The sequence below is a fragment of the Glossina fuscipes genome, unplaced genomic scaffold (genome assembly GCF_014805625.2).
Source record: "Glossina fuscipes isolate IAEA_lab_2018 unplaced genomic scaffold, Yale_Gfus_2 3, whole genome shotgun sequence".
NCBI lineage: Eukaryota > Metazoa > Arthropoda > Insecta > Diptera > Glossinidae > Glossina > Glossina fuscipes.
The window spans coordinates 10,797,327-10,811,465 of NW_023998417.1; the positions used below are offsets into that span (position 1 = coordinate 10,797,327).

At 34.1% G+C, this 14,139-nt stretch overlaps 2 protein-coding genes across 2 annotated transcripts; both read left to right on the forward strand.

Annotated features, from left to right (window-relative positions):
• The first annotated feature begins 330 nt into the window (after nucleotides 1-330).
• LOC119634541 (carbonic anhydrase 15-like) lies at nucleotides 331-4,504 on the forward strand. The gene is made up of 4 exons (XM_038028768.1): nucleotides 331-384; nucleotides 3,717-3,807; nucleotides 3,890-4,095; nucleotides 4,151-4,504. Exons 1-4 carry the CDS (start codon nucleotides 331-333, stop codon nucleotides 4,502-4,504), a joined length of 705 nt encoding a protein of 234 aa, XP_037884696.1.
• Nucleotides 4,505-7,482: 2,978 nt separating this feature from the next.
• On the forward strand, nucleotides 7,483-11,401 carry LOC119635150 (carbonic anhydrase 2-like). The gene is made up of 5 exons (XM_038029758.1): nucleotides 7,483-7,692; nucleotides 9,321-9,418; nucleotides 10,500-10,590; nucleotides 10,663-10,925; nucleotides 10,994-11,401. Exons 1-5 carry the CDS (start codon nucleotides 7,545-7,547, stop codon nucleotides 11,294-11,296), a joined length of 903 nt encoding a protein of 300 aa, XP_037885686.1. The 5' UTR covers nucleotides 7,483-7,544; the 3' UTR covers nucleotides 11,297-11,401.
• The last annotated feature ends 2,738 nt before the right edge of the window (nucleotides 11,402-14,139 follow it).

Consider the following 14,139-nt stretch of genomic DNA (forward strand, 5'->3'; position numbering starts at 1 on the left):
ACAATGTAACGTTTGTTCAATTCAATTAAAGCTAAACAAAATTCTGAAAACATTTACTTCGCCGTCTTGTGAAAAATTCACGATGTTTATGGTAAAGATTCTTCATCGAACTGAGAGGAACCAAGTATTGCTTCAACCACAGTACAGAATTACCTGCTCTCGTAAGACTGTAAACCAGAGGATGTTCAGCGCTTCGATACCACATCAGCAAACAGTAAAAAATGTTATGAATAAAATTTATATACGCGAAGTGCTAATGAAGATGGATTTATAAGGAATGGTGAAGAGAGGATCACATACCGCAATAACGGGCGAAAAAGATTGTGGCCCATGGCGGCTAAAGTTGCTCAAACTGTGGCAAAACCCATGTTGACGCCGCATAAGGTAATGTTTAGCTAAGGCCTCCGTTACGTGACAATGCCAAACTACGCACCTTATCATTGAGTCGGCAAGAAGTTCATTGACTTAGTTAAGAAATTTGGCTAAAAAATTTTGATGTATGAAATATTTTAATGGTGTACAAGTGATTACAGAGGAAATCGCTAAATATCCTTTTGTTCAGCTTTTTGATTTAAAATCCCACAAGCTGCTCAATGACGGGTCAGCTTGTCGAACATAACGGAAAGAATTTGACTTAATCAACTTGTTTTAAGGAATAAAACAAATGAGTGCAAATTTCGGTTACAGAACGCTACGAACTTTTTCTTTGACTTTATATATTTATAATTTTTCAAATTCCAAGCTTTCTTAAGATCCCCCACACTGGCAAGTATAGTTCATATATCCTCGCTCTGAGATCTGACTGTGCATAACTCATTAACTTGTGTTCCGCCTTACTCTCAGTAAAGCGAGAGTGCTTTACTTCTTATAGTTTCGATTTGCCTCAGCCAGGGCCGAATACATGGAAACTCGCCTGAAAGATCTTTGAATATAAAAGTCATTATGTTGTTGCAGTAACTAAAAGATTTATATATATATATAAAAATCACTTGGCCCCTAAGACTGCTGTGACTTTTAAAACGACTTTAACACTGATTAGCAAACGTTACGATGTAAAAAATGTTTATCGCTTCTAGAACAATATTGATCACATCGATAGTTTATTATAGGAATGACGCGTCATTCTTATTACATTTAATGATAGGAAACACTGCACTATGGAATGGTGGCCTCGTCGAATTAGCTAATAGAACTGAGAACACTTCCATAGGGAGCCTATAATTAACCAACGAAATTATGAATTTGCTTATCAGACAATGAATTTCACGCTTTCTGTACCGAACAGCAGTTTCTATTATTAGGTTTGAAGCTTTGAATGATTGTGATTTGTTCTTTCTTGAGAAGCAAGATACGGTAAAATTCAAGTTTCGATATAGGGGAGAAGCAGTAAAACTCAGACTTTGCTGTATGAGAGAGAGAGAGAGAGCAACCGTAAAACTGAACGAGCGATATAAAATCCTTTTTATCTGCATATATCTACATAATTTACTCAACTCAACTCAACTTAAGGTTGTTAGCTTTAACACTGCTAGCTATTAACGCTTCTGGGACCTGAACAAAGAACTAACGAAACTGAGTTCAAACAAAAACAATTTTGTCGCCATTTAAGAGTTATATAAACATTTGAATAAACACATTACAAAACTTATTATCGATCACATTGTTATTTGGTTTGAGCTGAGTTACAACGAGAATACGCAACAGTCGTTTTATGTGAAAATGTTCAGCTCACTCTCATAACCAAACCGAATCTAATTATTTATTTTCACTCAATTAATCGAAAATAGTAATAGTTATTAATGATTCGATAGAAGTTTACGCGGAAGGTAAATTTGCGCAAAATGGTAGTTAAAGCTTTGCAAGCTATTGGATATATATATGGAAAATATTGGCGGAAATTAAAAGAAAAAAGTGAAAGTGAAAGTGAAGTGAAACAATCACCTTGCAATGGTGTTCACGAAACTACCAAAAATAATAATCTGTGTACTTGTGTTTTTCACTTTGCGTTTATTTTCGCAGCAAGCTGGTACGCCTAAGTTTTAGAATCGAACCGATTTTTGATTACCAGCAAAAAGTAAAGTTATCGCTTATTGAGTTTGCTTCTCGTTTGTATCTACATCGTTCTACATCTACGACTCCAGATTAGCCCTTATAGTCTATTTTTAAAAATACAAGCCTAGCATAGTTTTATTTGTTAGTGTTTATCTTACTTTAATCGAAGAATTTATGTCTCTCGGATAAATAAATTATAATAAAAAGATATTCATGTAACGACTTTTCAAAGTCAAGCGTTATATTCGAACAATCCGAACAATTTTCAATAGCGTTCGTCCTTGAATCAAAACATGTGAAAAATTTCGTTGAAATATTTCGAAAATTGGGGTCCGTAGATTGTGCAAAGAGGCACAGACAAGCTTAGATCGAAGCAGAAAGCAATTCTGAATCGATCGGTCTATGCTGGATCGCAAACTTTGTGTTTGTGTTGGTTGGTCAAACCTAGCATGTTTCCTAGAACAACCCAAAGGTTGGCTTAGACTTGGATCAAAGAGCAGTTCATTTGTAATTTAGTCAAAATTATTCGTATTTTGAAAATGAGACAAAACTGTGAAAAATTTCCGCGTGTTTCCCGCTTGCAGGGCTCTGAAACGATCTATGGCGTTTGCGGTGAAGATGTTTCATCAAAATCAGCAACATGCAAATTTCTTTGAAAACTCGATGTTCCCTTGTTGGGAGAAAGTAAGGTTTCGTGCGACAACAAGTAACAATTGTTGGTATTTTGCATCAAATTGGGCTAAATTTATCTGCACATTCTGCAGATAAGAGTCTTGATGAGAAATCAACCTTTCCATGGAAAAAGATGTAATTTTTTTTCTTATTTTATGACGACAGAAATAAATGAAGAATTGTACTAAGTGAAGTGATGTAGTCGATCTTATCCGACTATAATATGCTGAGTTGTTTTCTAATGTTTTCCTTTTTTCTTTTTCTAATATTTGGCTAAAAGAAGCAACAAGGTCTTGGTCTTATAAGGACAAAAAACATTGGTACCAGCAATTTTCTACTTGTAAGGGGAGTCGACAATCACCAATACATCTGTGTAGTAACAAGGTTGAAATCAACTCTTTTTTTTATACCCATCACCTAACGATGAGAGGTTTATTCATTTTGTCAAAACGTTCGCAACGTCCAGCAGGAAGCATCAGAAACCCCGCAAAGTATATATATTCTTGATCAGCGTCAAGACCGTCAATGTCTATTGTAACGATTCTTTTGGCCGCAAAAATGAAGCAATCATTTCATTCAAATTTGGCAGAAACGGTCTAAGTTCTTCCACGCACCTAAACATGTCCCCCTGTGCATCTGTCGATCGGTCTGTTTGCGCAACTTTGTAGTATTTATGGTAAACATTTTTCCGTTAGTGAAAATGAAGATATCGCCTACAAATTTTGCAAAAGAATTTCAAATTGATGTAAATTTTTCACAAGACACGTCTAAGCCGCCCACATACCAAAACCTTTTATTTTGAAAATATAAAAAATCAGCTAAAGCCCGCTCCATATTATAGAGTATGAAAATTTTGTTCTTTTACTTCTTTTGTGTTTTTTTAGGGTAACGGTGATGGGTATAAAAAATTCGGTTCTGACCGAATTTAATTTTCTTACTTGTTCTTTTTAAAATATAAACTTCATATTAATTAAATTAATTAAATTTTACAGTGCAAACGTGTACGCGATGATTACTTAACTCTGCCTATTCATAACATTTCTCTGGCTCACACTTTTACAATGGAAAATAACGGTCACAGTGGTAAGACGTGATTATATTAATCAAATCCTTAGGTTGCGATGAGATGTGTATTTTAGTGAAAATTGAATTTCCCCGAGACAAGAAACGGCGCCATCGATACGAACCCATGTCTGCACATTTCACTGGGGTTCGCCGACAAGTAAAGGTTCAGAGCATATGATCGATGGTCACCGCTTTGATGTCGAAATGCATATTGTACATAAAAACAGGAAATATAGGACTATGGAAAAAGCTTCCAAGCTACACGACGGTTTGTTGGTTGTGGGAGTTTTGTTTAAAAAGGTCAAGGTATATAAGAAATTTTCAAAATATTGGGAATTTTATTAAAATGAAATTTTCTAAGGATGCAAATATTCGGTTTAAATTGCTCGATAATATTTTCAATTCATTGCCGAGCGTGAAAACTTATAAGGACTCCGTCCATGTAAAATATCCGTTGAAAATTGCGGGTTTACTTGGCAACGTGGATACTAATGTCTTCTTTTCCTATCGTGGTTCTCTAACCACGCCGCCATGTTATCAATCAGTACGTTGGTATGTATTTCGCGACGCGGTACCAATTACTGAGAAACAATTAAATAATTTTTTTGAAATTATGGATGTGCATGGCGAACCGTTGCTGAATAATTTTCGTTTGCCTCAGAGTAAAGGCGGACGAACTGTACGTTATCACTCAAGGAAGTCGACAAAGCAGTAAAATTGTCATTCATTTTGAATGTAAGTGGTTAACTGGTATACGCCGCGAATTCTTTTTTTCCCGAGTTCAATATTCTAATTTAATCTTTCACCGCACATTGGCGTTGAATGTCTTTCTACTTAGCAAGATATATTGTAAATTGCCTCCGCGAGTGGATTCACACATATTATGGTTGCTATAGAACTTTCATCAACCTCTATAGCTCTGCGCTTCTGTTTTAAAGCAAACTTGAAAGACTCTTTGAAGTCTAAGCTTTTGCATATTAACGGAACACAATAATACATAAAAGTACATATAAAATATAAATTTAATAAAATAGAGATTTTTCAATTTTAGCAAACAGTAAATATAAATATATAAATAATACTTACCCTGTAATCAACTTTACGCATACTTTTCACTTTGAAATTTCTTCTTAAGTCTATTTAAATTTTATTACATTTAAGCGAAATTTGAAAATGATTTTTTGAAACTTTTCTTTTTATATATAATATAAACATATTTTTCTCTTAAGGCCTTTAACACATTTCACACTTTATTTGCTTCTCTTCCATTCTTTTAAAACCTTTGCAATTCATATGCAAACTCTTTCTTATGTGCTCTCTTTTTTTTCTCTCTTCCTCTCTATTTTTATTACTCTTTTACAGCTGATCATGGTAATTTTTTTTTCTAATTTTCACCATAAATTAAGTGATTATATCTGAATATTTCATGTTTTAATTTAAGAAAACACCGCATGTACCGCCCACACCGCCCATTAATTTTACGACGATTTAATAAACCCGACTATCGACGTAATGAACTTATTGCGCGGCTTTGCTGTTTGTCAACTAAATTTTTTGCGGCATTTATTACGAGGCTGACCGGCTTTTTATTAAAATCTTAATATTCCTTAACGGTACTTGTTAATATCAGACAAATATTGACTTAATTATTATTCATAACAATAACTTGAAATGATTTGAAGCAAATTACATCTTTTTTGCACTAAAAAATAAATTCACTAATTTACGGCAATTTTTATCACAACGCGTGCACAACCAACAAGAATAAACTTCTCGCGCAAACTAAAGCCACGCTTAGAGAAAAGCAGTTTGAAACGATGCTGCCATATATCGTAAAATTAATTTCTCCCTTAAACATTTTTTTTTTTTAAATTCAAATTTTATGGCATAGCTGTAGGAGTTGCAAATATTATCAAACTTCTTTTCTGTTTTAAATACTTTAGTAAGCTAAAAAATTTTCTCTACCTTATTTACGCATATACTTGCTAATACACACATCCGCACAAGTGCTACGGTATACAAATAGGAATAAAATACATTTTTCAAATATTTCTGCTACAGATTTCAGTTAATAGGCTTATAAAAGATAATTCTAAAAAAATTTTCTGGTAATTCTGGCTTATAAAATATATTTACGTGAAAATTTAAAGCAATTGCTAGTAGAAAGCATTTAGTAATATAATAAATTATTTGTCAAGAAATTCTTAAATGTTTTTGTGTTAGCTTAACATAATTTTATCTCTTATAGTTATTGTTCGCAAGTTCAGGCTTTTTCCCATTTTAGCTTTGTGTTCGCAAAAAAGCGATTTGCAGATCTTTTAGAAACTTTAACAATTGCTCTGATTACGCAGAGAGATTGACGCATATACTTAAATCGTTTCAGAATTTGATGCTGATCAAGAATGTGTATATATGCTTTAGCGAGTCTTTGATGCTTTACCTTATTATTTTTATATCTACCATTGAAAGACGGTCGTGTGTTCACTGAGGAGGAAGCCATGTAAAGTATAGGTACCCTTGGTCAGCATCCAATTCTGAGTCGATTTAAGTATGTACGTCTGTCTATTTGTGATAAAAAACTTTAATGGCCGTAAGAGTGAAGCTATCGACTTCAAATTTGTTACAAGCAAAGGAAGTCGTTGGAAGCAGATTGGTGTAGAAGGACATGCCCACCGTACAATATAAACTGAAAGAATTTCCTTTAGAGTGGGGAGTGTGGAGGTTTTGTTATACCAGGGCCCGTGAACCGATGCAGCATTACCTGCGCTGAGAAGACGAAGAATTTAAGCAATGTTTGAATATAAGGATGTGTGGAGGATATGATCGCTAATATGTGATCAAGTGTATGTAATATACGCCGGGTTTTGGAAAAACCGGATAAACTAATATTTACGCGGATATAATTAAATGGAATAATACAATGGTCGATTTTCAAGTATTAAGTGAAATGTAGCTTAGAAACTTCAAACGCCGAATGTTGAAGACAATAAGAAGAAAAAAGAAATTAATTGGAAAAAATGAAATATGATGAACTCAGACAAAGTCTGCCATCACACACATCAATGTTGCAAATATTTTTGAGTAAATAAATCAAAATTTCGTATTTAATTTAACGATTTTCTTTGAAAACGATTTATAACTGATAGTTGTGTTTGTCATTCAATACATTGCATAGTTATTAATGGTTTAAATGAAATTCACGTAATGCGATTACTTGACACAATGCATGTCGTCTATGGCTTATAATGTAGTTAAGATCGAAGATTGTTGCAGTATTTGCGCTCGCTTAACATTGCTTAGCTTACACATCGTCTTCAGTAAAAGCTCTTTTTTTTTCCTTTTTAGTGCGTTTACAAACTCTCGTCATATTTATGTGTATATAAAATAATGTTAACGGTATTCGACGATTTAGTTGATTTTAAATTATTGAACGTAATGTCATTAAGCCCAGTCGGCGTAAAAGAATTTTTAGATATTTCTTTAAAAACGATTTATTTATAAATATTATTGTTTATTTATTTGTTGTTTTTTTTTTTTTTTTTTTTCTTTTGTCAAAATCAATAAGTTCTAAACGGTATAAAGAAGTTTATAATTATTTTTTGACAATTGTTGTTTTTCTTTTTTTTTCTGTACATTTTCAATTCTTGAAAATTTTGATTTGTTTCTGTATCAATAGCCAACGAAAAAAAAAAAAATATATATATATATATGTGCATTTATAGTCGTGCGTACATATACGAAGAAAAAAGAATATCATGAGCTTTCCGGTCTTCAATTACTTCTATCCGCGTTTGTTATTCTTTTTGCCATTGGCAATGGGTGCGTCAATAAATAAAAATAATAATAATAATAATAACAACAACAATAACAACAACAACAAGATGTGTAGAAATCTTACTAACGGTAATTTGGTATAAATTAATTTTTATAATAATAAAAAAAAAAAAAATGCAAATATTCACATAGACTATAGAAACCGTAACTCAGTCTCAATGTAAGTGGGCGTAATCGGGCGACGGGTCGACTTTAGTATGCACGCGGCCAATTGCATTTCGCTAAAGTTGAAGGAGAAAGTTTGGAAGTTCTCAGTAAAAGAAATTCGCTTTATGGCGAAGGCGTGTGTGTGAGGAGTCGTAGGGATCTATTTTGAACAATGCATTATCTTTGGCTTTATTGTGTATACGAGGAGATTTTGTTTTATCATTAAAGGAGAGATTTTCGTTCAGTTCACTTCAGTTTCAATAACACACCTCCTTTGACGGACGTATGGATGGATGGATGGTGTGTTACCAGGTCTTTTTGAAATCGCAACTCTTCTACTTTGTCTTCAAAGTCAACATGGCATTGCTATCGCTTACTCCAAACCTCGCCTCAAGGTAGGGGAGATTCACTTCGCTTCTTTGTCTCTGCGTACTGCATTCTTATTGACATAGAAAACATTCGACTTTTTGCACACGACTTCCAACTCTTGTTATGAAAATGCCCGTAAACTTGTGTTAGTGAGTGTAGCAAGTGGCGATATTAGAAGGGAAGTGATAAGAAGACATAATCGCGAAGAAACATTAAGCTCACAAGTAACAAAAATGGTTTACAAGAACGTATACAACTCTACAGAAATCTGTGTACACTTTTTTTTTTTTAGCTCTAAGAATATGAGAAGATGTTTCTTTCCTCTTCTTCTTGGTCAGTGCAATGAAGGTAAACGTTTATTAGTTTTGCTTTTCACTATCTCTCAATTGGCGGGAAAGTTAAGACGGAAAGTTAAAACTTCAATTTTCTTTTTGTCAAAAGCAAGTAGAAGCACTATTATGTAACGTATGTCACTTCGCTTGATGCTTTTAGTTATATGATCATTTTTCAAAATAGGATGACTTATAGGAAGTAGTCGAAAGAGTGGTCCAATCCGAGCCATATTCGGTAGCGTTCGTCCTTAAAACACATTAAAGCAAGACAGACAGACGGACATCCAAGCTTAGGCCGACTTCGAAGAGTGTTGGGAAGCTATCTACGGGCAAAAATTTCATTTTTCATATCACTGCGGAGGCCAGGGCAACGCCCAACTATTACCTCATTCCTAGCCGCACAATCCTTTTACAGAATTAATTAAAAGTCTTGATAGTAATTAGTTATGGAGGCAAGTCGATAACAAGCTCTACTTTTTATTTAGAAATATACGGCACCTAAAAGCGCACATACACTCACGAAGTTAACAAAAAATTATTATTAAAGTATTTAACGTCCGTTGCATGCAACTATTGGCTCTAATTGTTGCTATTTTCTATGTAGAGGTTTTATATAAAATATCGCTAAATATCGGAAAAAACAGTAGAATGGAATGAAGTAGTTGTTGTCGCACAAGAGAACAAAGTGGGTTAGTGTGGTGGTTTAATGTGAACTATGCGTAATGGTTTAACGTAGATATAATATAACTGTGGTGTGTTCCTTATCAGTAGGAGTATATTGCTTTTTAATTTGGATTTAAAATTAAAAATAAATCTGATCTCAATTCCTATTCGTTTTTATGCGAGCAGAACCCATCAGTTATCGTAACAACACGGACGATTGGTATAGTAGGTATCCCCAGTGCCTCGGCTACCGACAGTCGCCAATTGCAATCTTTCGTCATAAGGTATGTTAAAGTATAGTTATATAAAAAAATAAATAAATAAATAAATAAATGAATAAACATTTAGAGAAATAAAATAAAAAGTGGAAAAAATGGAAAAGAAAGAAAAAATAAAAGAAAATAAAAATATAAAAAAAATAAATAAACGGTAAACAAAAATGTTTAAAAAAATATATTAAAGAAAATCAAGATAAATAAAATAACAATGTGGCACGGTCACCCTTAAATACCCCCGAATACCCTACACCACGCTTCCAGATATTTATACAACGATTTTCCAATGCCAGTGATTATATGAAAATGGGGGCCGATCAGAAACCTATTCAATAGCATTCGTGCTTGGGTGGAAAAACGTCCGAGTATCAAATTTCATCGAAATATCTCGAAAATGACGGCCTCCGGATTGAATAGAAGAAAACAAGACGGACAGGAGCACTGACAAGCGATTAAGGAAATGATTTAAAAAATCTTAGAAAATGATCCTGAATCGATCGGTATCATAAAAGATGGGCCTTTCTCAAGTCCTTCTGATTGTTGCATATGCCCGCACAAACTTAATATGCTCTTATACCACAAGGGTGGGTAGAGTGTATATAAAGAAGTAAGCAAATTATTCTCAACTGCCCGTTTTTTTCAAAAGCGCTCAAATAGAAAGAGAAACTAAATTTTTTAATAACCTATAACATTTGTGGGCGTGGCTGATTTTTTATACTTTCACGGAATAAAGACAGAAATTTGTATCGTGTGTCTGAAGCGGTTATCTTGATTTTTGCAACCATGCGTACGGTTATCACAGCGATTAGCAAACAGATGGAGAGACGGACTGACAAACATGTCTGGAACGACAATCAATGACATGTAGACCTTATAACGGCGAATAAACCCCTCATTCTATAGTAGTGGATATGAAAAAAACGGTTAAAAAAAATCCCAAAAAAAGCAAAACGAAAATATATAAAAAAAACACATGGGTAAGACGAGAGAGTAAAAAATAAAAAATAAATCAAAAGCTAAATTGAAAGAAAACCAAAAATTGTAAAAAAAAAACAAAAGAGATTGAAACTAATTTACGTTTCACTTCAAGTCTATAGATATTGTAGTGCCACCGATATTGTTTGGCTTATACGATATTCCCATGTCGGAACCGATAGTTTTACACAATTCAGGACATACTGGTAAGTGATTTTGTTCCGTTTAATTTTTTTGAAGGAAAATTGGATATAATTTAAAAATGCGAAAAATTCCAGTTCAATTTCAAATGCCTAAAACGGTCTTGGGTGAGAGGCCCTTCATTACTGGCGGAATACTTGAGGACACGTATGTTGTCGAACAAACGCATTTCCATTGGGGTTCGGCTACACGCAAAGGCTCTGAGCATATGCTAAACGGTCATCGATATGATATGGAAATGCATATAGTTCACCATAACGGCAAGTACGCCAACGTGAATACAGCTAGAAATTTTGAAAACGGTATTGCCGTGATTGCTGTTCTCTTCAAAATTGTCAAGGTAAACGCAAAGCAAAAATATGTAGATAATCCGCACATTTTCGTACTTTCTCACGCGATTTCAATTAGATGCGCGATATAGGTTATGCCGGTTTGGATGTGATTTATAAAAACTTGAAAGGCGTTCAACTTGCCAATACGTCCGTAACGGCCGGGGAGATCATTAGTTTGGGCTCATTGTTGGGCAGTGTCGATCGCAACGATTTCTATACATATCGCGGTTCACTGACAACGCCGCCATGCTCGGAAGCCGTGACATGGATAGTCTTTGCAAATATTCTTCCAATCTCGTATTCAGATGTAAGTTTTCTACATAGAAGGCTTCACCTTCTTCGCTCTCTCTTAATTTCAATACTCTTTCCCTTTAAATAGGTCAAAAAATTCTGGAATCTTAGAGATACCACCGGTAATCAATATGTTAACATTCGCGGCTTACAGAGCAGCCTCTTTCGTAAAGTTTACCATTTCGGACACCTTACATTGAAAGCCTCTACATGGTAATTTATTACTCTTCCGGATGTATCTTCTGCGTTGTTTTTTTTATTTTTTTTATTGCATATTAAAGAAAATTTGTTCCTCCGATAAAATTTAATATATTTGTAAGCATAATTTTACAATAAAGAAAAGCAAATATATTTCATTTATATAAATTGTTATTGTTAAGAGGGCTAGCTAAGGGCGCATCAGAGATTATTGATTGGAAGCAAAAAATTAGGAGGCATAGTTGTCAGGTAGACGTCGAAGCAGTCTTCCAGCTGCGGCCTGACAACGGTAATGGGACTTATTGCAGGAGCTTTGTTGTGGCGGTGGGAAGAGCTTGCTTGCTTACTCAACCAAGTATTTAAGCCAAAAATTTGGAAGAATTAAAAGGGCCTCGTTTATCACATGTGGGGATATTTTCAAGTGTGTATGCTCTTCTGGCACTCGGCAGTTAACCACCCTGTAGTCGTTTGCGGATGTCTTTCCCTGCCTGCGTTATCGGGCACTGTGGGATTAAGCCTTTACCGCACGTACCTACGAAAAACACCTAAACACAATCTGTCGTAGGCAAGTAAAAGTATTAGGACGACTTGAAATTTTATTCAGAGCCAATATATGAACGCTACTGAAAATAGATTAGGTGTGACCAGTCCTACGAGTTCTCCTCATTTAATACTTTATTTTGAATAAGTTTACGGATTACGGAAAAAATATTTGGATTTATTTGGTCATGACACGGGCCAGGCGAACCATGAGCATTGTAAGCCAACCTCTGCATACTCATCAAAAAGCCAAGATCGTGCACCGTATTTGGAGCGAACAGAAGGCTGTGCTTCCCAATCATCGCGAAGAAAATCAATTGTTGCATTATAGTAAGACATGAATTTACGATCTTTAGTAGATATAAAATAAGAAGCTTGAAAAGAAGCTATGCTTGTATTAGAATAAATGCTGAAATGCTTCTGTTAAGCCAAATGGCACGTCTCCTATTTACATACTTAGTCTTGTATGCTCATCATATGTTAGCTTCAGTTAGTTGCTTGGTTGGTCGGTAACAATAAAATTATTATACTTGTATTGAACTGAGACGTGATTGTGAGAAACTAAATGAATTCCTTTTCTTTACTAAGTATTAAATCGCATTTTCACTAAAAAGGAGATTTATTATAAAAAACATAGCGAGACATTCATTCAATTTTCATCCGATGGACGAGGTATTCATATCAAAGGTACACAACATGTTGTACTGAGGCGTAATGGAACGTTTCATTAAGTCAATCTCTGCTTAAATTTACATAATTTGTTATACGGATTTAAGGGTATTTTCAATGAAACCCATTGACGGTAACGGTGCTAATTATTTTAAATATTAAATAAAAAAGTTTTGTATTTAAACATCAGTAATATCATGTAACTCAATATGGGTAAAAGGAGGCCACCACCGCTGCTATCAGCCAACCATCATTGATTGAATCATTATTGCTCCATATTGTTGTGGATTTTCCTGTACATTATTTAATAATTAAGTCAAACATGATAGCTGTGTGAATTATGGTTAATTGTTATGACGACAACCATTGCTAAGTGAAAAAGTTTCTTAAACTTAAGTTGAATAAGGTAATGTACACTTACACCAATCGATGATGATGATGATGATGATGATGATGATGATGATGACACAATCAAGATCCAATCAATTGAAAGGTTATATACTTGGCGGTACAATGGTTAACCAGCTAAAGCGGAAAATATTTTAAATCACTTACCTTTTCTTACTCGGCTCTATTTAATGTTTTTATGAACATTTCCCCTGATTTATTAATAAACAAATGTTTTTCTATTTTTTTTTTTTACTTTTATGAAAAGTTATGCTTTTATTATTTTATACTATTTTTTTTAATTATTTGCTTAATTAAAACTATTATTCTTACTTAATATCATTTTTTCTCTTCTCGTTAGCAAATTCTTCCAAAGAAACAATTTGTTGTTTGCATATCGCAACATAATTGCGACTTGTTTTGTCATTTGCAGATACCACCGAGAGAGAGGGAAAATTCTTGTAAAAAATGTGTACTTTCTCGTTGTTTTTTTTTTTTCTATCGTTTGGCAGGAATTTGAAATTTGTATTTAGTTGTCTGGAAAGTTAGTATTCGCGACGCACTAAAACGTTACCAAAGTCATCTCTTCTAAGCGGGAAAGGTATTTGTAACTCCTTCTTTCGAAGTGTTTAAATTAAATTTCGATTCTCTTAACCAGTTAACTACTTCGATCCAAATATTCATTTTGATGCGTTTGACGTCACATAAAGATCATGACTTTCAAAAACACATTAAGTTGCCAACGAGCAGTGAAATATAAAACATCCTTCGCCTTCACTTAGACGGGAATTGATGGCATTGAATACTTGATATAGCATACAATAATTGTAAAAAATTTCAAACTTCATGTCACTCAAAAAATTCGTGGAGGTCAATAAGGTTGTGTCATCATGATTTCTTTTTGTATAACTTACGTCACTTATGGGGCGGATCTATCTGCAACACCCAGAAGAGCTTGAGACAGGTGCATTTTTTATTATAGCGATCGATTTGGAATCATTTTTTGAATCAATATAAGTTTGTCTGTCCGTCTGTCTTTCTTGTATTCTTGTGATTAGCCTACAAGTCTCAATTTTCGAGATATTCTGATCAAGTTTGGTATAGCGACGTGTTTCCAAGGACAAATGCTATTGCAAA